At 49.7% G+C, this 23,392-nt stretch overlaps 9 protein-coding genes across 9 annotated transcripts; 5 read left to right on the top strand and 4 right to left on the bottom strand.

The window, feature by feature from the left end:
- Window positions 1–980: 980 nt before the first annotated feature.
- FTJAE_13614 (nicotinamide mononucleotide permease) lies at window positions 981–2,758 on the top strand (the record flags this gene model as incomplete). The annotated part of the gene is made up of 5 exons (XM_037346776.1): window positions 981–1,391; window positions 1,445–1,493; window positions 1,553–1,717; window positions 1,768–2,162; window positions 2,219–2,758. 5 exons carry the CDS (start codon window positions 981–983, stop codon window positions 2,756–2,758), a joined length of 1,560 nt encoding a protein of 519 aa, XP_037199362.1.
- Window positions 2,759–2,853: 95 nt separating this feature from the next.
- Window positions 2,854–4,563, bottom strand: FTJAE_13613 (U1 snRNP; the record flags this gene model as incomplete). Its single annotated transcript, XM_037346775.1, has 1 exon — window positions 2,854–4,563. The coding sequence occupies one exon, from the start codon at window positions 4,561–4,563 to the stop codon at window positions 2,854–2,856; it is 1,710 nt and encodes a 569-aa protein (XP_037199361.1).
- A 905-nt stretch (window positions 4,564–5,468) lies between these two features.
- On the top strand, window positions 5,469–6,545 carry FTJAE_13612 (DPP1-diacylglycerol pyrophosphate phosphatase; the record flags this gene model as incomplete). Its single annotated transcript, XM_037346774.1, has 4 exons — window positions 5,469–5,534; window positions 5,588–5,644; window positions 5,698–5,791; window positions 5,848–6,545. The coding sequence occupies 4 exons, from the start codon at window positions 5,469–5,471 to the stop codon at window positions 6,543–6,545; spliced, it is 915 nt and encodes a 304-aa protein (XP_037199360.1).
- A 231-nt stretch (window positions 6,546–6,776) lies between these two features.
- On the bottom strand, window positions 6,777–7,715 carry FTJAE_13611 (proteasome subunit alpha type-4; the record flags this gene model as incomplete). The annotated part of the gene is made up of 4 exons (XM_037346773.1): window positions 6,777–6,904; window positions 6,957–7,375; window positions 7,443–7,627; window positions 7,692–7,715. 4 exons carry the CDS (start codon window positions 7,713–7,715, stop codon window positions 6,777–6,779), a joined length of 756 nt encoding a protein of 251 aa, XP_037199359.1.
- Window positions 7,716–9,081: 1,366 nt separating this feature from the next.
- On the top strand, window positions 9,082–11,763 carry FTJAE_13610 (CTI6 Cyc8-Tup1 interacting; the record flags this gene model as incomplete). Its single annotated transcript, XM_037346772.1, has 2 exons — window positions 9,082–9,825; window positions 9,880–11,763. The coding sequence occupies 2 exons, from the start codon at window positions 9,082–9,084 to the stop codon at window positions 11,761–11,763; spliced, it is 2,628 nt and encodes an 875-aa protein (XP_037199358.1).
- Window positions 11,764–13,085: 1,322 nt separating this feature from the next.
- On the top strand, window positions 13,086–16,147 carry FTJAE_13609 (adenylosuccinate synthetase; the record flags this gene model as incomplete). Its single annotated transcript, XM_037346770.1, has 18 exons — window positions 13,086–13,119; window positions 13,215–13,225; window positions 13,286–13,342; window positions 13,390–13,418; window positions 13,483–13,503; window positions 13,555–13,593; window positions 13,810–13,949; window positions 14,006–14,032; window positions 14,184–14,215; window positions 14,265–14,501; window positions 15,015–15,050; window positions 15,108–15,204; window positions 15,252–15,300; window positions 15,354–15,483; window positions 15,708–15,770; window positions 15,822–15,962; window positions 16,017–16,043; window positions 16,094–16,147. The coding sequence occupies 18 exons, from the start codon at window positions 13,086–13,088 to the stop codon at window positions 16,145–16,147; spliced, it is 1,224 nt and encodes a 407-aa protein (XP_037199357.1).
- Window positions 16,148–19,026: 2,879 nt separating this feature from the next.
- FTJAE_13608 (MED7-member of RNA polymerase II transcriptional regulation mediator complex) lies at window positions 19,027–19,823 on the bottom strand (the record flags this gene model as incomplete). Its single annotated transcript, XM_037346769.1, has 2 exons — window positions 19,027–19,521; window positions 19,578–19,823. 2 exons carry the CDS (start codon window positions 19,821–19,823, stop codon window positions 19,027–19,029), a joined length of 741 nt encoding a protein of 246 aa, XP_037199356.1.
- Window positions 19,824–20,495: 672 nt separating this feature from the next.
- On the top strand, window positions 20,496–21,542 carry FTJAE_13607 (coiled-coil 16; the record flags this gene model as incomplete). The annotated part of the gene is made up of 1 exon (XM_037346768.1): window positions 20,496–21,542. The coding sequence occupies one exon, from the start codon at window positions 20,496–20,498 to the stop codon at window positions 21,540–21,542; it is 1,047 nt and encodes a 348-aa protein (XP_037199355.1).
- Window positions 21,543–21,841: 299 nt separating this feature from the next.
- Window positions 21,842–22,860, bottom strand: FTJAE_13606 (f-box domain protein; the record flags this gene model as incomplete). The annotated part of the gene is made up of 2 exons (XM_037346767.1): window positions 21,842–22,354; window positions 22,486–22,860. 2 exons carry the CDS (start codon window positions 22,858–22,860, stop codon window positions 21,842–21,844), a joined length of 888 nt encoding a protein of 295 aa, XP_037199354.1.
- Between the last annotated feature and the right edge of the window lie 532 nt (window positions 22,861–23,392).

Below are 23,392 nucleotides of genomic sequence, written 5' to 3'. Positions count from 1 at the left end.
AGTGCCTGTTCAGGCATTGGAAACTTTACTTCAGCTCACCAGAGGGACCAACGTTCGACATGAGAATATTGTAACCCCTTTTGCTCGAGGCGTTATTCTAGAACGTTCATTCAAGCCACCCATAAGCCCTTGCTGCAATCAAGGCGTATCGACAGAGCGCCAAGTGTGGAACAATACGTTCTCAGTAAGCAGCGCGAAGGATCCTGGATTCTGGGGTATATGTCAGCCTTACAGCCCTAACGACACAGCCCACGACTTGCGAACTTGATCATCAGCAACATGATTTGCTCATCGCGGCAAACTTGGAATTCCATCCCTGGTTTGCGCATAATTGTGGAGGCACTTGTCGATTCGTTCTATGAGTACCCGCTCCTTGGTAATGAGTCAATATGGGCCTCCTTAGCTCAATTCCCGCTACTTTTCGACCCCAATACAGCCATCCACCACGCTTAACGTGCTTTCCACGGGCTAAAGATGCGGTCAGTTTGTGTCCCGACGCTCAGGCAACCTTGATCGAGGTTACAGTAGTGGCGTTGAGCATCTGCCTATTCGAGGCACTTCCTGTCAGCCTCAATCCCGAGCGTCTGGTCTGCCGTCAGATTCTTACTTCATGATAGGCCAACAGCAAACCTTGATTTATATACGACCGTGACAAACAGAATGACGTCCGGATCGGGCCTACACATGGATCACGCTTACCAGATTCTTGGGACAACGGCTGGAAGTCGGATCATTGGTCTGACCCCCAATTAATCCCTGGGTCTTAGGAATAGATGCGGAGATATCATCAAGAGCCTCCAGGTGTGTATGTTTGGGAGACCTGTGCAAGCGAGAGTTGCCTGCCAAACGCGTGCCTATATGAACCCAGCAACGACGCCAATATACTGCTCGTAACATTATATCACAAGGAATTTGCCTGTCTTCTCCTTTTTCAGGAGAAAAACAAACTACTTACAGCCACATCTGAATCAGAAGCAGCCATGTCCGATCGGGAAGCCCTCCAGCCGAACAAGTCGAGCAAGACTCCATCGAGCCATCCCGCTGCCTACTCAGTCGAGCAGAACAAAGAGAGAAGCCGGGCGCTCAATCAGAAGCTCGATTTTGCGTTGCTTCCACTTCTTTCACTTCTATATCTATTCAATGGTCTAGATCGTGGCAACGTTGGTAATGCCGAAACACAAGGTGAACAACATCCTAGTCCCCCGCCTCTTGTACGTGCTCGATCGGTTATTGACAGCTTGTTACCAGGTTTTACCACAGACATAGGGGCTGAGCCTGATGATTTGAATGAAGCGGTCTCTCTATTCTTCGTCACTTTTGTTGTCTTGCAGCCCGTTTCTGCCGCAGCTGGCCGTTATATTGGTGCTAAGCATTGGATCCCTTTTTTAATGGTAATTAGACGGTGCCCCGACTAAGAGCAGGAAGTTACTGACACATTCTACAGTTTGGCTGGGGTGTAGTGACAATTGGTCAAGCTTTCATCAAAGGACGTGGTCTGTAGTCCTTCCGTTCGCTCCCACATCTAGTCAACCCTTTTCTGACCTTACTCTAGGGGCACTCATCGCCACACGTTTGCTCATTGGTGCTTTTGAAGCGGGCTTCTATCCCACGGCCGTAGCGTATTTGTCATTCTTCTATCCTCGTTACGACTTTTGTGTTAGACTCGCTCTATTCTACGGACAGTATGCCATCGCTGGAGCCTTCTCAGGTTCGATCTGTAAGTTCTGGTTGTAACAATTCTTCAAGCTAATTACTGACTCCTTCAAGCATACGGCATTTTCCATCTCCGTAGTGGTGGCCTCAAGAACTGGCAATATCTCTTCCTCATCGAGGGAGCACTGACATGCTTCTTTGCTATCGTTGCTTGGCTATGGCTACCTAGAGGTCCTGGCTCTGCATGGTTTCTTCGTCCAGATGAACGAGAGTTTGCTGTCGAACGCATGAAGCAAGACAACGCCGAGTTCGTACAGCATGAGTACAGCGAAGATGGTATTGAAGAGAACCGCTTGAGCAAGAGAGATTTTGTGGAAACGATGAAAGACTGGAAGCTATGGACTGTCCTTCTGCTCAACATCTGCGCCAGTGTCCCCAGCGGTGCATTCTCGGTTTTCCTGCCCCTCGTTGTTCAGGGGCTGGGTTATGAGTCTATCCTTGCCAACCTGGTGTGTTTTATTTCCTCTTCTCCCCAACTGGGCTTGACTGACTGCGAGTGATCTAGATGACAGTTCCGCCCTTCGTCTGTGGTGCTCTCGGCCTGTACGCCTTTGCGCTAAGTTCGGATCACTTTAAGGAACGGGGATATCACATCTTGGGCGGCTTGGTTATTGGTATCATTGGCCTGATCCTTACCGTTACAATATCTTCGAGTACCGGGCAGTACGTTTCGCTTTGTGTGCTCCTATCTGGTGTATACATTTCGGCTCCTCTCACCATGGCATGGCTCAGTGGCAACACGCCTGAGCCTGGCAAGCGAGCTCTTGTGCTTGGCGTCAATGGTTTCGGTAACCTCGGAGGCGTGATCGGGGCGCAGTTGTACCGACAACGATACAAGCCCCATTACAGATTTCCATTTTACGTCACGCTAGGTTTCCTTGCCATTGCTTTGGTCGGATATTTGTCTTATCGATTCATGCTTGTAGCGGTCAACAAACGCAAGCAGACGATATTGAGCACCATGTCACCAGAGGAGATCGAGAGTGAGAGACTCAACGACCGCCGATACGCAGACAAGAAGTTGACTTTCATGTATGGCCTGTGATCGTCTATATAAACACGAACCGAGCACACTTGGTCGCTAGAATTAGAATAGTAGATAGATGCGTATGCAGATACAAGATCTGTTTTTCCCCGATATCATGGTTCCTTTTCTGCAACCTTCATGCTGGCCAACTGGCTCTGCAATCCTTGCTTTCCTACCTTCATGGCCATCTCCAACTCCCTCTCTTCATCTCTCAACCGGGCTTTACTAGCCGCCACCTCTCGATCGCGCTTCTTTTTCTGTTCCTCCACCACGCGGTTTCTCTCCTCCAGTGCCTTCTCACGCTTCTCGCGTGACTCGCGCTGCTTTCGCTGCTCTTCGTCGTCCCTGGCTGCATCTAGGTCCTCTGGTGGGGGAGGCAGATTGCTCACGTAAGCCTCGATCAGAGGATCGCGGATCTTGGGCTCGAGGGATATGAAGCGAATGTCGGTGAGGACCGGGTCGGGTAAGCCGGTAGATAGCGACTTGTTGTTTAGTAAGTGCACCGGCTGGGCCTTGAGCAGGGCAGTAAGATCGGACTTGAGTTTGGACTGGGGCATTTTGAGGCGACCAATGTGTTCTCGATATGCCTTCTCGCGATCCTTGTCGGTGATCTTGTGATCTTTCATGACGTCCTCTTTCTTGTATTTCCTCTTGAACTCGGGCCAGTACAACTTCGGCGTCGCCTTTTCTTGCAGGAATGCCATGTAAGCAATACGAGGATCCCGCTTTTCCTGCCTGGCTCGTTGCTCCTTCAACTCCGCGATCTTCTCACGCGTCCACTCGTCCCAGCAATCCCGACGTGCTTTCGTGGTGCTTAGTGCTGTATATCGCAAGTCATCGATGATTTTGCCTTCCTCCAGGAGTTTCTCCCACGGACTGTATGGGTTGATGTTGAAGTCGTTCAAGAGGTCCTTGAACAGGTATTTCGCGTCGTCTACGGATAGAGGCACTCCCTCGGCACCTTCAGGCCATTCTTCAGCGTTTCCGTCGTCGTAGTCGCCCGGTTCAAGGCCGTAATCGTCTCCCATGGCTTGTAACTGAGCTGCAAAATCAGCTTCTGTGAATTCCATCGGGGCGTCTTCGTCTGCATCTGGATCTGCAGTCCGTTGCCGTTTGGAGGGGTGCTCTCCATCGCCTTCCCCTTCCCCTTCGTCATCGGTCACCTCGACCTCTTCATATTCGCTATCGTCGTCCAATCCTGCCACTGGGGCGTCCTTCTTTTGTGGTATTGTTGGCTCTTGTTGATTTTCATCCTGTTTATCCTCCTTTCCTTGGTTCTCTCCTGTTGCTTTCTGCCGTAGCCGTGCCTTGTCAAGCTCCAAAATGGCTGGCTTCAACTTCTCCGGTATGCGCCAGTAGCTGGCATTCTTGACAGGGTTGTATACGAAGCGCCTCGAGTACTTGGTATATACGAGAATCCATGGTTCACAACCTGGGATCGGCTCCTTTCTCCTCGGCTTGTCAACAGGCTGTGGGCGCGGTCGACCTTCGAAGCCTCCACGACCTCCTCCACGACCTCCTCCATGCCCACCTCGGGAGCTATTATTATACCTTTGCCCATTGTTGCCTTGATTGAATTGTGCCATGTAAGCGTTAGCAACGTTGGGATCGGCTAAGTATGGGATTGAGCCATAACCAGGATATGTGGGAGCTGGTGGTTGCGCTGGCAGTGGAGGCGGCTGGGCTCCTGGACGCTTGTAGGTTGATTCCTTTGTTTCAGCGTTGTAATAGTATGTATGTCCAGTCGGCGCGGTATGCTCGCTCCATCCTGGCGGGAGCGGTGCCAGAGCGGCTGCCGATGGTGTGTGTGTCGATTTGAGCATCTCGCTTCGTCGCGTCGCAAACTATGACATCGGGCAGTGCATTTAGGAGCTATTCCTGAAAATGTGCTTTATAAGCAAGATGTTCGCGCAGGCACAGGTTCTAGATTTCCGATTGTCGATATTTCATCGGTAGGAGTTGTCTTGTTGAAAAGTTGTTATGGCTGAGGGAAAGTAACGAAGTTTCCTCATTGCCAGTCGTCACAGAAGAAATCCAACAGAGCTTGGGCCTAAGAAATACCTTAGTGGATGGTGATTTGACCCTACTTACCCTGGAGCTGGGCAGCTCCATCTGAGATTTGTATATCGACTTCTTTTCACTTCAAAGTTGGGAAAGGGAATTCATGTTTAGATCATGACTTGTAATTATTGTCTTAGATACAAAGATGGATATATACTGGTCTGTTATGCCCATCAACACCGTTTCTGCGCCCAAGGTGCTACAGGGTTGAAGGTACCTATGTCTAACATTGTATAGAGAAAACAATAGCGATTATGCCGGGGTTCAGTTTAATAAGTTTGATAATTCATTATAGCCACTTAGTCCTGGCTTTTGGCCTTGCGAGGACTAATTATGAACGCCGGCCGTATACTGTTGGCGTACATCAGTTACTCTTTATCTGCATTCTTTCATTGATATGGGCCCAAGAAAACCAACGGAAGATCAGGGGTCCTCATTCCCGCATTTGGTAACATGTCCAACCTCAGCAAGAACCTCTTACGTCTTCACAACAGCACTGAACTTATGAGCCGCGCCTCTTTAACATGACTTGGTAACAAAGACAAACGTCCTCTAATTTGCAGATACAGAAAAACTGCATTTTCCAATTGTTGCGACTCTGCAGTCTGCCTACCTATGCTCCGTCACCTCCGCCTGTCAAACCTGATTTCAACCATCGTCATCAATCATGGCTCCAGCTCATAGCTATGGCTCCTCCGGCGGACCAATCTCATTTTTGAGGAGATACTGGAAGGTATAGTGGTTCTTAAAATCGGTATTTGGTGTTATACTCATGACATACAACAGACAACTCACGCGCCTGATTATGTCGGCTTCCTGTTCCTCTTAACAGGCTGGATCTTGGTCTGTACTATATCGCCAGTGGGAACTGAGAACAATGGTTGACAGGTTCACAGACGGTCCTCTTCGTCAACCCATTTCATCGCATGTTCTTCATAAACGACCTGCAGATCTCGTATCCCTTTGCGGTCCATGAGCGTGTCCCTGTCTGTACGTCTCAAACATTAACCTCAGCTTCTGTGACTGGACTTAACAAAGACTACCAGTTATGAACTTCGTATACGCCCTTTTCATACCGCTGGGAGTTTTAATCGCTTACAACATAATCGCAAGGTCGTCAGCAGCCAAGCATGAAGTCACTTACCTCTCGTTCCTTATTTCTATTGTGCTCACATCCTTCATCACTGACATCATCAAGAACGCTGTGGGTAGACCTCGTCCTGATCTGCTAGACCGATGCAAGCCCGCAATCGGCACAAAGGCCAACACCCTTGTTACCATCGATGTCTGCACGGCAGAAGATGGCCACATACTACAAGAGGGCTGGCGATCATTCCCTTCTGGCCACTCATCCTTCTCATTCGCTGGCCTTGGTTTTCTCAGCCTCTTCCTCGCCGGCCAACTCCATGTGTTCCGTTACTCGGCTGGCGGTCGTGATCTAAGCCGCGCGTTGGTCTGCCTACTGCCGCTCATCGGCGCTGGTCTAGTCGCTATATCGAGATGCGAGGATTATCGCCACGACGTCTACGATGTCTGCGTAGGCTCAGCTCTGGGCATGAGCATTGCGTATTGGAGCTACAGACGGCACTTTCCTCGCCTCTCAAGTACGAAATGCGACGAGCCTTATCCACGACCAGGAGTTGATACTCAGCCGGGCTGGCAACGAATCACGGATGATGAGGAGGCAGCAAGAGGGACAGAAGTAGGATTCGAGATGGAAAACTTGAGAGGTTCGCGACGCTGATATTGGGGACTAGGAATAGTTTGAATGCTTGCCCGAGATGCTCTGGCTTAGACTGCATTGCATTACTCCTTCACCGAAGCACCATGTGTTCGACAACACTTTTAGACTTGGTCAAGCCAGGCGTTGGATAAGTCTCGTTTTGTGGTCATTTCATGATATTATTGTACAGGGGCAGATAAGAGTGGCCCCGCATTCCTCCCCCCATCTATCAAGAATCTATAGCCTTGTTGCTTACTTTTCCTCTGTCTCCTCGTTCTTCGCCAGGTCATGCTCCTTCAACAACGCCGTAATCTCATCAGCACTCCACAGGCGGTGGTAGATCTTGCCGTCCTCGGTCTGTCCTACTGTCGCGAATTCAACTGGGAGTGATGTTAGCGGGAGTTCTGGTAGATATGTATAGACACGACGTACTCTTCTCGCTGCTCAGCTTGGTAGAATCCATCGTCTTGCTGAGAACCTTGACCGCCATGCCGCAAGCCTCCTTCAGAGTGCAGTCTTCCTTGTAATCCTGCTTGAGGAGACTCTGTGCGCTTGCATTGTTGGCACCCGCACTTGTAGCCTTCCAACCACCGTAATTGCCAGAGGGGTTGCTGAGATAGAGCTGGAATTGTCTACGAGGATCCCAACCGGCGTAGATGAAAGACACACCAAAGGGTCGTAGACCACCGTGTTGGGTGTATCCCTGCTTAAGATCGCAAAGTCGACGCACAAGCTGTTCGCAAGGGATGTCTTCGTTATAGGTGAGGAGGTATCGTTGAGCGGCTTGTCGGGCGTAGTTGATAAGAATGTTGGCATCGGCGGTCATGCCAGCGACGGCGCAGATCATGTTGCTAAACGAGAATATTGTTAATAAACAACCTTCGACCTAGCGAGGTAGACAATGGAGAGTTTGCGCACTCGTTCAAGATGTAGAGCTTCTCGGCGGAGGTGTCTTGCTCCAAAAGCTTTGAGGTGACCTTTCGCTCGGCAGCTAAGACGATACCATCCTTTGCCAGGATGCCAATGGCTGTGCCTGCGTGTGAGATGGCTTCTAGAGCATATTCGACCTGGTACAGACGGCCCTCTGGTGAGAAGATGGTTGTCTATAGAAGCCGGTTAGCTTGGTGGGAGAGCTTCGAGGTACTGGAGCTTCAAGGGCCAACGTACTCGGGAATCGTAACGGCGAGACATGATGGATTCGTTGTGGTTACGAGATAAGAGAGATGAAGAATGTGGCAAGCCTCTCTGAAACAACTAAAAACCAGGTCGAAAGTAACAGAGAGCCGTTGTGATGGTGACAGTCTGGCTGAGATGGTGTTGAGGCTGTGGATTCGTCTACGTCGTTACCTGTAACGGAGCTCTAGGCCGCCGCGCCGCGTTAGCTTTCTGCTGGTGAGCTGCTTGACACTAAGGCTGAAGAGTGTTGCCTCAGGTTGCTAATGGGGGGTAAAGTCTAGCCAATGACTTGGGCCCCAAACTGCAAGGCTGATCTGCCTCATGACTAATCCCATGTTTTATTGTTTTCATACACCTCGGTCACAGGAAGAAAGGTACAAAGTACCTGGTAGGCTTGTTAATCAGGCAAACATATTGCCACAATCAGGCATGCAATACTTGCTCTCCATTGTCACGCAAAGCAATCACATTGTCACAGGCGTTGGCTCCTGAACAGGCTAGGGGAGGAAAGAAAACCCAGGGCCTTTGCCTTAGGTAGCAAAAATACTTAGGTAAACTTGGTCTCAATTTAGGTAACTCTTTGCTGTATTTATTTTGACACCCTGTATCAAGGTTCGGTGTTTTCTTGCCCCCATGAAGCCTGGTTAGTTCCTGCCACCTGCCACCACAATTCAGCTACAGGGCATTGGCGACCCGGGCGAAAGCTACTAGTTTTTCTACCTCCGCAATAGCTCCCTTCCCCTCCAGTTTCGGGATCGTAACTCTTCTCTTCTACATCATCATCATTTCATCCAGCACCATCCTGGCCCAACCAGCTCCGAGAGACTACGGCTGCTTGCATTTATTTCGCGGGACATCTTAAAACACTCCCCTGACATTGATTCTCAAGTGCGCGCGTCATTCCAACCACGGCACGCGACCTATCGCAAATCACTGATACTGGATCTCCACTATCGCAAAATCGTCGCGCTCCTCTCACGCAGTTCGTGAGGTCGCTTCAAGGCATTGCCGCTTTCATCGCATTCACCACTTTCGAATTACAGAAACCTATTCTTACCCTTCAGACGCAGGCCACATTCTACCTGAGTGCCTGTGCTAGTGAAGGCACCACTTTGCGCCAACACGGTTAGAGATTTGAAGACAAGCATCTGCGCGTGGATCAGCTGGGAAGAGCCTGAATCTGTTCTTGACATAGTCGTGACTCTCAATTATTTCCCACGTAATTACCTCAATGCCTGTCTAAGGGCACACACCAACCTGCGCTTCGTTGCAACAGTAGAAATCCCTCCCAACATCTGCCACGCCACCAAAAGCCGCACCACATCGGCACGCGTCGCTTCATCCAAAACACCACATCACAGCCATTCGCACGTTCTTAATCATGTCCGGTAAGCGACAAAGATTCGCAAAGTCCCCGAAGCAATCCCAGCTCGTTCAAGACACAGCACCCCCAAAGCGCGACCGACACCGCGACACCACGCATTCTGCAGCACCAACTAACAGCAACATCTCAGGCGAAGCGGAACCTCGACGATCGGTACGCGCCACTAAAGGCCAGCATACGAAGTCGTTCGACGAACTTGAACCTGCGACCGTGCCCAAAAAGCGACAGACTAAGAAGACCAAGAAAGCCAAAGAGCAGGAACAAGAACAGGAACAGGAACAGCAGCAAGGACAAGAGGAAGAGGAGGAAGAGGAAATCATCCGCTGTGTATGCGGCGCTACCGAACAAGATGAAGATTCTGGTGAAGCCTGGATCGCTTGCGAAACCTGCGGCGCATGGCAGCACAACGTATGTGTTGGGGTAAGCTCATACGATGATGAGATACCGGAGCATTACTGGTGCGAGGAATGCAGACCGGACGATCACAAGGAGCTCCTCGATGGCATAGCTAAAGGAGAGAAACCTTGGGAAGCTCGGCGCAAAGCGCATGAGGAGGAGTCCAAGAAGAAGAAGCGTGGCGGACGAAAAGGCAAAGGCAAACGTCACAGCGAGACGAAGGAGGAAGATAAGGCCAAAGCCAAGTCTTCTCCTGTGCCTGTTCCGGACACGACCAAAGATAAGAAAGAAGCAAAAACGGGGAAGCGAAAAGCCCGTGAAGAGTCTCATGACGCCGATGGCAAGGTACGATTTACACACCCCCTTTTCCCCAAATGCTTATGCTAATACATTGTGCAGTCTGCCAAGGTTCGCCGCATATCAGAGAACGGTGCAACTCCTGTTCCTGTCTCCTATACACCACCTGATGACCTCGCCGAATCGATATCAGATCTGCCTGGTCCTCGGACTGGCCCAGCTAAAGCCATGAGCAAGTCTATCAGCCATGTTTTGACATTGATGCAGAAGCAGGGCGAACTGGACCTGGAAGAGGGCAACACAGTTGAGTCTATGACTGAAACTTTCTCGCTCCAGATTGAGCGCGCTGTGTATGATTCCTACCCTGTGACCAAGGGACAGAAAGAATACAACCAGCAAATCAAGTCACTAAGCTTCAACCTGAAGAACAATCCAGAGTTGTGTCATGGACTTGTCCATAAGACTCTGTCTCCCGCAACTCTGGCTACTATGACATCAGAGCAGCTTGCCTCGTCGGAAATGAAGAAGCAGACAGCCGAGATGAAAGCAAAGGCCGAGAAACAGTCTATACTTTATACTTCTGAGACGGGACCTCGCGTCCGACGAACACATAAGGGCGAAGAGGTCGTTGACGACGAAACATTTGTCAACGACTCTGCTGTGCCCCTCCCGCCAGGACCTCCTCGCCGGCCAGAGCCTCAGGCCGTTAAAAAGGAACCTACAGGAGGCGACAAAGCGGACCTGGCTTCGCACCCACAGCAGCAGGACGATAAGCAGCGATCGCCAAGCCATCCTGAATTCGACATCAACGAAGTATTCTCCAGCGTCAAGTCTCCCACTACAACTCAGAATAGGCGGCCTTCGGCTCTGGTAACTGGAGCCAATGGTCCGGGCGTGGATCCCGATGTAGATCGCATGCTCCAAGATGAGAATGAGTCGCCTCCTTATTCGCCCACAGAGGAGACTCAGGACCCCGATGTCATCTGGCAAGGCTCTCTCGCCATGAGCTCGATTGCTGACTTCCCAGCCACAGCCAAATATATCGGTGGTGCCAACTTTGCTTCAGTTGGACCGTGGTCTAAGTTGATCCCAAAGAGGATGACAGTAGCCGGACGAATCCCCGAACAAACTGCTATCGAGTACTTATGTGGTCTTCGTTACAGCAAAAGCACTGATGTCATTGTCGTTTCAGTTTCACCGGTCTCGCCCTTTTCTGATACTGAGTTTCACAATCTTCTCAACTACTTCATTAACAAGAAGCGGTATGGCGTAATTGGAGATAAGGCAATCGGCAATGTACGAGATACATATCTGGTACCAGTTCCTGCAGGGGAAGACAACTATCCTGAGTTTATGCTCAACCTGGTCGATAATAAGATCCCGAGGGTCCGGACAGAACCAATGTTGCTTGCAGTGTTTGTTTACCATAACGAGCCTGACCAACTCAAACACCTGAAGGATGGGACTGTCAATCAACAAGATGCCAAAGCCCTGGGAACACCAGTGCCTGCAGCACATGCTCAGAGAAGCAACTCGACAGCGTCCGCGGGCCCGGCATTCTCTCCCGCGACCCCCCAGGCCCCTCAGGGAGGGTTTCAGGGAGGGTTTCCTCAGCAATCATCACCAGGCCAATGGCAGTCTACAACTCCTGTGCCAATTCCCCAGCCACCGTACACTCGGCCACCGGTGCCACCACAAGCTCCAACACCGGCACCTGCAGCCGCGCCAGCACAGGTGACAGAAGCACAAAGGCACCAGGCTCAGCAGGCAGGCGTGGCCATGGCACAAGAGCTCCTAGGACAGTGGATAACAGCCCCAACCGTGCAATTTATCTTGCCTCAAGCGTTCCAGATGGCCCGTAAGGAGTGGGAAGTCGTAAGGAAGATTCTGGAGCGTGATCCAAAAGCTAGAGACGACCTGCAGCATCTTGGTAATCTTCTGGAGAAGGAGAGCGTCACAGAAAAGACAGGAGGAGCTGGTGCATAATGATGTTATGGAACAAAAAGAGTAACACACAAGAATATATGAAATGCCAGCAAGGGGCGTGCAGGAGTTGAACAACAGAGGCTTCCACAAGGCGGTTTTGCTTTTTCCTTAATATGGGCTAGGCGGCATGTATATGTTTTCGCAGAGTATGATTAGGCATGGTCTATTGGAAATCATGATACTCTCGAGAAGCGAAAGTCGCGGATTAGTGTTCTTTTATATACCTTACCATACCTGTACCGTAGTCATGACTTTCTCTTCCTATGTGTTCTATTATTCGTCCTCGATTTGCCAATCAATTGTGAATGTTTCAAGGCCCTCAGCCCATATTTGGCAGTTTTGGATAATTAGTTACATGCAGGTATCCTACAGACGATCTTGTGGAGCTTGTGAGAACTCGAGTACCTAAAACTGGGAGAACATCTTTGCATTGCAACACAGGTTTCCTATATTCTTAAATTATACCTTACCTATCCTCACTACCTGTTATATCTAAATCGAGTCCTGAAGATGTAAATAAGTACCTAGTGATAAATAATTGCTATCAGTTAATAACAACTGAAATGTCAATATAATAGGCGATGGCTCAATCATAAATGAGTAAATATGTTTAATCGTCCGCTTGGTCCGTCCATCTCGCTGCATGTCATATGAAGCAGCCGACGTCGGCTGCCTGACAGTTCGGTAAAAGTGGAACCTCCGCTCCGTTCTGGCAGACTGTTCCCGGGTGCCGTTCACGCCCCGGTGTTCCCCATTTGTTTGTTTCAGCTTAGGGACTTGGTATACTTCTTTCCATATGAAAATAGCTTTTAGAGTAATAGTTCACCAACTTCGTGCCTACGGAAACAAGCTCCCTCAGCCTCAGGAGCGTGCCGTACTCCCGTTCATAGCATTCATAGCAGAGATATCAGCAACGTCAAGCATCCCTCGAATCAAGTCCATGGGGGTCGGTCTGGTCAGGTTCAGTGAGAAATATGTATACAGAGTGTAGACACGATAAGTTGCTTGCAAACTCGAAGGCATAGAATAGTTGACGCTGTATGCAGAAAAGACAATGCAGGACTGAACAATGCCTTATACAGACAGACCTTACTATCTGGACTGCCTATACTCGAGTTGTCTTGGCTGGGAACTGGCCGCCAAATTCCTTACTTTACCTTACCGCGATGGAGACGGAGGGGTAAATATGGTGCAAGCACCCCGCCATAATCACGTGGCTATTCACTTATTGAACCTCGTCACTTTGTCCTGATCACGCCTTTATTCTTTCTCTATAGACACTACGACAGCACCTACGGCAGTCAGATTTGATTTTGTACAACATGCCGATAACTGTCATTCTCGGAGCCCAATGGGGTATGTTTCTCTCCCTACCTATTCTGGAACATGCCCTTCCTCCGTATCCAGCCGATATCGGTTCGATGCAATTATACTGACCAGGACTTCCATAGGTGACGAAGGTGTGAGTACTTAGGGAGGGCCAAACACAACAGATGAAACCCAGGCACTAAACATACTCCAGAAGGGCAAATTGGTTGATGGACAGTGCCAGGAGGCTCAGCTCTGTGCCCGAGCCGCGGTAAGCACAATCCAGGCAGAACTGAATACTTGCTAATCAACCCCAAGGGTGGACATAACGCTGGACATCTCGTGCGGTTTGTTAAACTCTTTCTATCGATCGACGTGTTCATACGTATTGTGTTGCTAATATGTGCCAAGTGTAAACGGAGTTTCCTACAGGTAAGAAACAGCACATGCGGAGGGACTGGATAATTGCTAACGTAGAGGCAGCTTTCACCTCTTGCCCTCTGGGTTGATCAACCCCAGATGGTTAGTCGAAAATAATGATCGTTCAAGCTGGCGACAGCGAGGTTGACAGGTACCATAGCATGAACTTCATCGGTTCGGGCGTTGTTTTCCACGTGTAAGCCCCTATATAGCCCTGCACTCCTAAGTCGACTACCACATCAGCATCTTGTTGGCATCTGGCCTGGCTCACGCCTTCAACCGAGCATGCCAAAAAATACTAACTCTGTTGTCTTCTAGCCCAAGTTTCTTTAGCGAGCTCAAGGAGCTCGAGAAAAACCTGACTGCGGTACATGATCGGATCTTTGTTTCTGATAGGGTCAACATTCTCTTGGACCTGCACATCGCAGTGGACGGTCTCGAGGAGGAGGAACTTGGAGGTTCGTCCAAGTTTCTGGCATTGTCCCTGAGAACGAAAGGCTAACGTCTACACTAGACGCAGCTATTGGAACAACGAGACGCGGTATGCTCACCCCGGGACTCCATGACGGATTATTCTTTTCTGTTTTCATCATGTCATCGCAAACATTATCAAATCTCAATGGCGTGGAGAACCCCAGCCATTGTCTTGCCAGCGACCCGATATAAGCAACGAAGTCTAACTTGCGCCATAGGCATTGGTCCCTGCTATCAGACAAGTAGAGCGGTAAGAGATAGCCATTATAATGGAACGGGCTGTGTGTTAACTTGCCCAGCGAACTGGCATCAAAATGAGCGATGTCTTCAACCCTGAAGTTTTTGAGCAGAAGTTGAGGCGCTTGGCCGACGGCTTTCAAAAGCGCTTCGGAGAACTGCTCAAATATGACATCAAGGCCGAGCTTACTCGTTTCGATGAGTATAGGCAAACGCTCAGCAAGTACGTCGTGGACGGCGTGGCTTTTATGAAATCCGCACAAGAGAGCAACATGAAAATCGTGGTCGAAGGCGCAAACGTAAGGTTCCCATCCTGTGACTAAACGAGTAGTACTGACGCATAGCGGAACGAGCACCGCGCCCATGGTCTCACAGTCCTCTCCCCTAATCCCGCAGGATTCTTAGCTCGAGGCAAGACATATTGCTCATTTGAGCATTGGCTTTGCTAGCGGTACCCAACAAGCGGTATGCGCTGTGACAAGCTGTGTATATGTTCACGCCTCGGCAGAGTTCGGGAGTCATACAGAGCCTTGACTTCTACTGGTCTACTTGACTGTCAAGCGTGGTCAGTGGAGTCAACGATGGTTTCATGCGAAATGTGTGCCTAGGATCAGCTTGGAGCAGACCCAGACATGACGTCTCGAGGTTAGAGTCCCAAACTGTGCTCAGAAAGTCTGTCTCTAGATGAGCCCGTGGCTTCATGTCAAACCTCGGCGCCACCTGACAAGTTGGTAGATCAGTGTCAGTCAAGTCTCGTGTGAAGGAAAGGGGTTCTGAAGACCTGGCGCTTGTACTTGTTCCCAACTGAACAGGCACTGATGCTAGATGTTGATTATGGTTCTTATCCAGTAAGTTTCCGCCAACTTGACCTTCCGGTTTGCACTAGTACTTATGATTAACTACAGTTTGTCACTTCCTCAAGTACTACACTTGCCGGTATTATTGGCGGACTTGCACTGAACCCAAAGAATATCACGGAGACGGTTGGAGTGGTTAAGGCCTGTATGTCGATTACTTGATGGCCATAATCTACTGCTGACTAGCAACAGATACCACCCGTGTTGGGGCTGGAGCCTTCAAGACCGAAGATACCGAAGAGTGCGTCTTGACTACCATCTTGAGGTTATTCTGAAGCTGAATGATAAACTTAGGATCGGCACCAAGCTCCAGGAGATTGGACGCGAATGGGTGAGACCACAAGCGCTCCGGAGGTTTCGAGCTTCTATAGCTGACGAGATTTACCTAGGGAACGTCGACTGGCCGCAGACGCCGATGTGGATGGTCAGTTTTCACCATGGCTCTTTGCTGCTGACAAACTTATTGACCGCTTTCAGGCTTGGTAGACACAACCTTGAAAACTTGAGTAGTAGGGAACACAGCTGACAAGCACACACAGACCTTGTTGTGGTCAAATACAGCAACTCAATCAATTACTACGACAGCTTGAATCTCACAAAGGTAGAGAAAGCCCGTGGCACGCATCAAAGCTCTCTAACACTCTGCAGCTCGACGTTTTGGATACTTTCGAAACGATCAAGATCGCCATTGCCTACAAGATTGATGGAGAGGTCAGTGATGCCGACATGATGATAGATGGTGTAAACTGACCATTTGGCCAGGAACTGGATTCTTACCCTGCGGATCTTGACATCCTGAACCGAGCTGAGGTGGTTTACCACGAGATGCCAGGCTGGCAAAAGCCGACCACCAACGCGAGGACCTACTACGACCTTCCTAGGGCAGCCCGCGAGTACGTCGAGGTGAGCATATTTACCTGGGCTAGCCTGATGAACAGTGTCACTGACAAACCGCAGTACATCGAGAAGTTTGTTGGAGTCAAGGTAGGTGGACGCGCATAGTGACCTCCACCGCAATTGCTAAAGTTGTGCAGATCAAGTACATCGGCACCGGTCCTGACCGAGAGGCCATGATCCAGCGTGCCTAAGTATGCGAGATAGAGGACGGAACCTGATGCTTGACCTGGATCGTACGTCAGGAGTGTTGGCAGTCGAAATCATTCAGTGACTGAAGAGTGTGCACACTTAAGAAAGAGACTTGGACTTTCTCACAGGTTGGTCATGCTCCAGACTTCAAACTCCGCATAGCCAGCCTGAGTTCTGGTATCGTATAGATCGACGCCGCTCGTTTCAATCAAGGTCTTTTAGGAGACCATGATTGGACCAATGCTGATGCCTCGACTGAGATAAGCCTTTGTTACTGTAGGACTGCTAGAACTCTATCGCTGTTAGGTAAATTTCGTATCAAAAAAGGTACATTGATAAACCTATGATCTATACATGAGGTTCCGTAACATTGCGACCTGCCCGGCTACCTCCCCTTCTTTGCACGATTCCTGTATGGCCGCCGTTGACGGACCGGGGGCGTATATATCCCTATATTGACAGGAATTACAACAAATAGGTCGTTGAGAATATGATGACTGCCCAGTGACTTAGAATGAAGCAGTCGTCATCGATTACGCTTTCGAGCTCCCTCAGGACTACCTAATGCGTTGGAATTCCATCTTGGGTTATCGCTCTCTCGAACTGGTGCCCATGCAAGCTGAATCTACACCAACATTAGCATCGTCCCTTAACCAGTGACAGGTAAGTACACTCACCTGTATAGTATTTTGATCCCAGTCCTTGGTGAAACTTCTGATTTTCCCATCCTCGACTTCAAAGATCGCGGCAGCGCTCCACTGCGCATGTCTCCCTGTCTTGGATATACCCTTATACGGCCCTCCACAATGACTTTCCTGGGCCGTTTATCTTAACAGGACCTGTCCATCTTTGGCCCAGGACTGGCCGAAGCGGATGGCTTCGAGGTCTGCAACGCTGGCCATGACGGTAGAGTGAGATTACGCGTTGTCCATGGGCGTCTCGCAGCCGGGAGATGTAGCGGGTGCCCAGAACCAGCTGTCTTGGTGGCAGAGAGACTGAACCGATGAAGCGCCCTTGTTTTCGGTGGGAGAATAAGGTATTCGCATATATTCTTTACAGAGGTCTATATTGCTCTGTCATTGAACTTATTAGTATCAGTTGCGGATTGCTGGTCGAATGCTTGCCTGCCTGCTCCGTCTGACGAGGCGAAATAACGCCTAGAGGCTACATGTTTGCGTAGATTACTGAGTTCTTTTCAAGCGTTATATAATAGTTCAAGATTCTCGTACATGTCAAGACTTTTATAGGGGCATGTGCTATCTATGTCTAAAAAGAAGAAGAAAAAGTCGAAAGTGTATGCTGTCAGAGCATCGTCACCTTATTGTCTAAGGTATGACATCAATCTCAGCAACAAGCATAGAGACAGCATTACATTACTAACACCCTAATTTCCATAAGCTCGATGCCTTTTATATCTAGGAAGGTATCTTATTTCGTCTTCCTAAACATGATGAGCTCTTCAATAGGCAGTGCCCATGCCTGCTCTTGGATGTTGAAGAAAACAAGTCTTCCATCTGGCACAGGCAAGCCTGTCAAGAACTGGCTTTGCTATGAGACATCTCTAACTTTGATAACCTTATTGTTTGTTAAGTATTACTTTGAACACACATTGATTCTGTGCTTCATCGGGCAATCCAGCTCGATATGCCATGACATGAGTTCTGGCCATCTTGATATTAGACCGCAGTGTTCATCTCCGAAAACAGAGGCAGGTTAATTACTTCAGTAGCGTACTCGGAATATATTCTCTCCCAAAGCTTCATCATTGCAGTGGCTCAATAGAGGCTGAGCTCTCAGGGAGATTGCCAAGAGGTAGGGATCAAATCCAGGGTCTACACGTTGAATCACAATCCACCCCCACACTTTAGCCCAATTGGTGACGCAATCATGTTACAGCTGTAGCCCAAAATAGGTCGGCATGGTCCAAGCTACAGCCCAAGCTTGAAATTCAATTCCAACTCCTGCTCCTGCTCTCCTGCTGCAGCTTGAAACCTGGAACTTCATTCTTCTACCCCTAAATCTCACTGACTTCGTTATCGCATCGGTAAGTCAAAACAAATACACGCCTCTTCTCCTCTTGTTCCTGCGCATCAACTCATCAAAGTCAAAGATGAAGATGAACGAATGGTAGCTAACCCAGCAAAACTGCAGATCCCTCTAAGCTCTCCTGTATCAATTCCAAGCAACTTCCAAAATGGCTTGCGGTTCCTCCAAATGTCTCTACGACCGCAACGGTCCCGGCAGCGCTGCCACTTCGATTGCCGAGTCCATCATTAAGCCCTCCGAGGCCACGGGCACCAAAACCAAGTGTATCGAATGTGGCGACTACGAATGCTGCTGTATCCCCTGCACCATCCTGTAAGGGGGATCGAATAACAACATGAGTTGCGAGGCAACAAGGCCGGGTGTTTGTTGTTTGAGAATTGAGCTTTTATAGTCCTTTGTGTGTTGCATCGCGATGCTGCTGGGAAACATAGCGCAGCTGAAGAGTGTATATTGAATCAACGACTCAGACGAAGTTTATGACCGCCTTTTGACAACCCGAGGCTTGGCTTGATGTATTTCCACTTGTATGTGCGTAGATGTTGAGGTTCGCTCCATGTCGCAAACATCGCGACCTTCGTTGTGTGAATTCCTCTCTTTTTTTGTAAACCCTCTAAAAAAAAGAAGTCCATTATACAAGGTTGTGCAATAAAATTCGCCCCGCTCCAAGACTCCAGCTGCGGTCATCCTTCGGGACTAAATTCTGAGAATATGATGTGCGAAATGGCTGCCCAATGTGGGAAGACTGTCTCGTTTGTTGGGAAGTTGATCTTTGCAACTCCCTTGATAATAATGTGACGGTAGGGACAATATCTGATGCTTGTGCCAATACCCGGCCTCAAGTAAATAAGGCATCTGTGGCAGCCCACACGTCTGCTTCTCTTTGTTTCGCCAACGACTCCAGATCATCCCCCTCGGTGTTCTGTCCTAAAGCCTTGGGCACATCGGGTACGCTTAAGCTGCCCAGGCCATCGAGTACGCGGCGTGCCTTGTCCACCTGTATCCGTATGGCCATGGTCTCAGCTCGCGTGCGGTCTAGGTGCTCTTGCATCAGCGCAATGACTGATTCGCGTGCTTGATGTGGCCGGTACTCGTTGAGGATGTGATGAAAGTTGATGAAGAGTGTGCGCAAGTCCTGCACTTTTGCTTCGGCATGCGATGGGTTATGCGATAACGTTCCAGAGAGCTCGAGAAAATTTAACAGAAGCGATTTAGCTAGCCGTTTGAGCTCAAAGGCGCGATCAAAGCGCTTAGCATCCTTGGACTCCGGCTGTGATGATGAGGGAAGATTGGTAATCCCTTGATCTTCGAGAGTTGGAAGCTTGTCGTCCAGCTAAACATGAACTTAGCCAACAATCTTGTAGAAATAGTCGCAGTTGCTTAACCTACCATGTACTGATCGCCAAATACACGCCAGCGTCCATCAGCTGGCTCGGCTGGAGGTTGCAGATTGACGAGATCTTCGGGAATACCAGGCACGCGGACTGTCAAAGGATCGCCACCATGTTCCGCGATGTATGAAGTCCTTAGTTCTTGAATTCGAGAAATCTTGTCTGTTGTAAAGTCCTGCCAAAAGGGAGGCGGATTAGGGAACATGGATGAGAGCGAATGGCCCTCTTGCTGTTGTTCGGCCATCTTCAGCTCTTGTAGGAGGATCGCCTCATAAAGCAATCTTATGAGCAGTTGTATGAGCAGAGAATAAGACGGTACGTCAAGACGGCGGCTCAAAAGACAGAGCAAGACAAGGTTTCCTGGTGGGGGAGTGAGACTCTGGTGGGATGGTTGGAATCCACGTGGATGCAACTGCGGTCAAAGCTTTTTGAGAGCTTGGCTACCTAAATAGGAATTTATTAATGCAGCAAGTCTCAATGATTTGAGAAAGTAGATATCACTCAATATCGTTTAGTGTCGTGCTGTGTGACCGTCGAAGATGATACCGCAAATAGTTAATGACAAGATTAGATAAAGGTAGACCCTCCCACTGAAATAAAGTGAAGATCCGTTTGCGCCGGTTAATCGTCGGTGGTTGCTCACCTCACACCTCTTTGCTACCCTTCGGCGACCTTGAATCTCTACCATCCAACGTCATAAGCACTACGCATTTCTTTCTTTTCTTTTCTGACATTCCTCTTTTTTCTCTAGTCCTATTCTTTATGAGGCAGCTTCTCTTGATCTCCTGAGCCCAATTGATATCGCGAATTATAACCAGCTTCATATACTTGAACACCTTGCTTTACCTGTGGTATTCTTCAGCTACCACATTCCTTCAACGTCACGAATTAAAGCTCTTCATCTTCATCTGCTTCCATGTCCGACGTACGCTCTCTTTTGCGGCAACAGCGCGCTGCTCGCCGTATCGAACACCCATATGCCGCCTATTCTGATGCAGGCAAACTTCTATGCACCCTCTGCCACGAGCAAATCAAGGCCGAATCGTTATGGGACTCACATGTCCGAGGAGAGGCACACAAAACTCGCTTAATAAAAGCTCAAACGACGGCGTCTTCCAACGCTCGAGCTTTACAACAACAGACTTCACAAAAACGAAAACACGACGATAACGAGGAGGCTATCGACGATAAAGACGGAGATGTCGAAATGGACGATGGCAGGCGGAAACGAAATAAGACGGATGGAGTGGATGGAGACGGAGATAGGGATAACAAGGATCAGACTTTGACACCACCTCGATTGACTAGGAGGACGTCGACTACACCGTCACAAGGGGTTGAGATCCAAATCCCATCGAGACCAGCAACACCAGCTCATCGAGATGGCTCTTCCGCTTCCACCCCTGGAGGTCAGCTTAATAACCTGACCTCACAATCTGCCACTGCATCGCTCCCGTCACGCCAGGCCAGTAGTCTGACTGCAGACGAGCGCCTTACATCTGCGGCGGCAATGGCGGTTGATGAGGCAGAATGGGCAGCATTCGAGGCCGACATTGCTGCTACAACAGCCACATACGATGAAGACGCGACTATATCAGCCCCAGCCATGACGGCGGAGGAAGCTGCTGCCGCCGATGCCCAGAAGGAGGAGGAGGCCGAGAAGCGACGCGCTCAAGCTGATGTCGATCTCGAAGACGAAAAGGAGGAAGCAACACGTGCGCTCGAAGAGGAGTTTGAAGAAATGGAAGAGCTCGAAGCTCGCGTAAAGCGGTTAAAGGACAAGAGGGAGGCCCTTCGCAAACGTGGTGAAAGCTTCAGCCAAGAAAATGGCACCGGAAAACCTCCAAGCTTGGGCAAAGAGAATCAGGACACGCCAGCTATTGAAGAGAAGGAAGAGGACGACGATGAGGAGGAGGACGAAGAAGATGATGATTGGGATGGTTTCAGGTTTCGTACAGCCTGAGCAAAAGGGACTTTGTGCATAACCATGCATGATATAAAGATACCACTCGTGAGGGGTTCGCCGATCGCCTTCACATGGCCCCAGTACACATAACGGAGTTCGTCGATTTTGTAACATCACCACATCGTACATAATGTATCATACAAGTAATCCTGCCGACAGGACGAAAGCCACTACTGCCGCTGACGTCTCCCTGCCAGAACTGTGACCAATACAGAACCGAACTATAGTGGTCCTTCATGCATGATTGCAAACGCGACCTTACAACGATTCACCTCATAGAAGTTGATATCACTGACTTACCAAGCACTGTCTCGCTCCTCGCCACGACTAACTCTTTCCCAAAACCTACGGAGGCGCCACACGCGTCCTATGCCACGGCTCTCCTCGAATTTTCTTATGCCATCTTGGCGCTCTTTGACTTCACGCTTCCATCTCGACGCGATCCACTGTCGCAATCCGTCCTTAACTCTCTCCTTCTCGATTGCCTTCTTCTTGGCGACAATTGCTGGCGCCACATGCACTGACGTCATACCAGGCACGCACTCCTTGGGTAAAACAGAACGCTCAACCAAGGCTGCGGCTGAGGGTCTGGCTGCCAAGCGGCGAGACAATCGGATTGATACCAAGGATCGGGCTAACTTTCGAGAAACTATGGAAGTATGTGTCATGAAGATTGAACGAGCAATGAGATCAGCCAGTGTTGGACGAGATGGTGACGATAGGCGTGATGGAAGGTTAATTCGGGCTCGCTGAAGCCGATAATGGTGTAAAATAGGGGCTTGAGAGATATCGCGAAGGAGATGGCTCGTCTAAATCTGTATCAGTCTGTGTTCCCAAGGTCTCGGGCTGTCGGAACCAATTCAAGGTCTCATGAATGATCCCGGGATGTCAATAGGAAGGTAGACTTTATTCTTGCTAACGGTAGGTAGTCGATACTTACTCTCGACGTTGACAGAAGGTCGTTGACGTCCAGAAAACCCATAATATGAAACAAAACCTCGTTTGGCAGGTCCTCGAGGGAGGGCGAAAGAAGGGCACTTTGCAGTCTGATACAACTGACAGCGCTTGTCCCAAGCGATGAGCCTGGGCAAACGTCACCAGTCGCAAAGTTCAGGCAGGCTACCTCTTGCGGGATGCTGGGGGCGATTGGGCTGGCTGCAGATCGGGCATCAGTGGTCACGAACATCGCAGGGTAGGATCTGTTGACATCCTCGCCCGGAGCTAAACAGCCAGCGTTCTCGAGACGGGGTGAAGCGAACGACAGCCGATGTACCTGTGAGGTGAGCTGTTCAGGCGATGTGGCAACAGGCTTCATGACGATCTAAGTAATTACCCTCGGCGCTATTTGCAACAAAGGGTACTGCGAAAGGGTGTGAGGATGGGGGTATTGGTATAATGCGTCAACCCAGCAGGCCCGAAGTCCGCGAAGGTCCGGCAAGACGGCAGAACGCAACCAAGAGGCGAGAGAACATATGTGTCAGGTAAGTGTCGAGTGATCGTCACATGTACAGCTGGGTTGAGGCTCCAAAGACCTAGTAGTGTTGCTGCGCGTGATTCCGACAGACAATGTTGTGGATGATGGACTCCCGCACAAACAAGAAGAATACGGAAAACCCGGTGGATAATACAGAGTGGCGATGAGGGAATACACGACGAGGGATAAACACGGCGCGTAAGAAGTGCGGTCGCTGATACGGCCGGTCTGGTCAGTCGGTTGTAACCACAATATCGAGAAAGGAAACAGCAATTCAGGGAGAAATTGTGGCGGGGCCAGCAAGACTTTGTTGTCGTCGAAGCTTTTAACCACCCGAGATGGAGTGGCTCGATGTGTTGGAGCGACTCCGTCC

The sequence above is a fragment of the Fusarium tjaetaba genome (genome assembly GCF_013396195.1).
Source record: "Fusarium tjaetaba strain NRRL 66243 chromosome Unknown NRRL66243_c0000447, whole genome shotgun sequence".
NCBI lineage: Eukaryota > Fungi > Ascomycota > Sordariomycetes > Hypocreales > Nectriaceae > Fusarium > Fusarium tjaetaba.
This window is presented reverse-complemented; position numbering and strand designations above follow the sequence as displayed.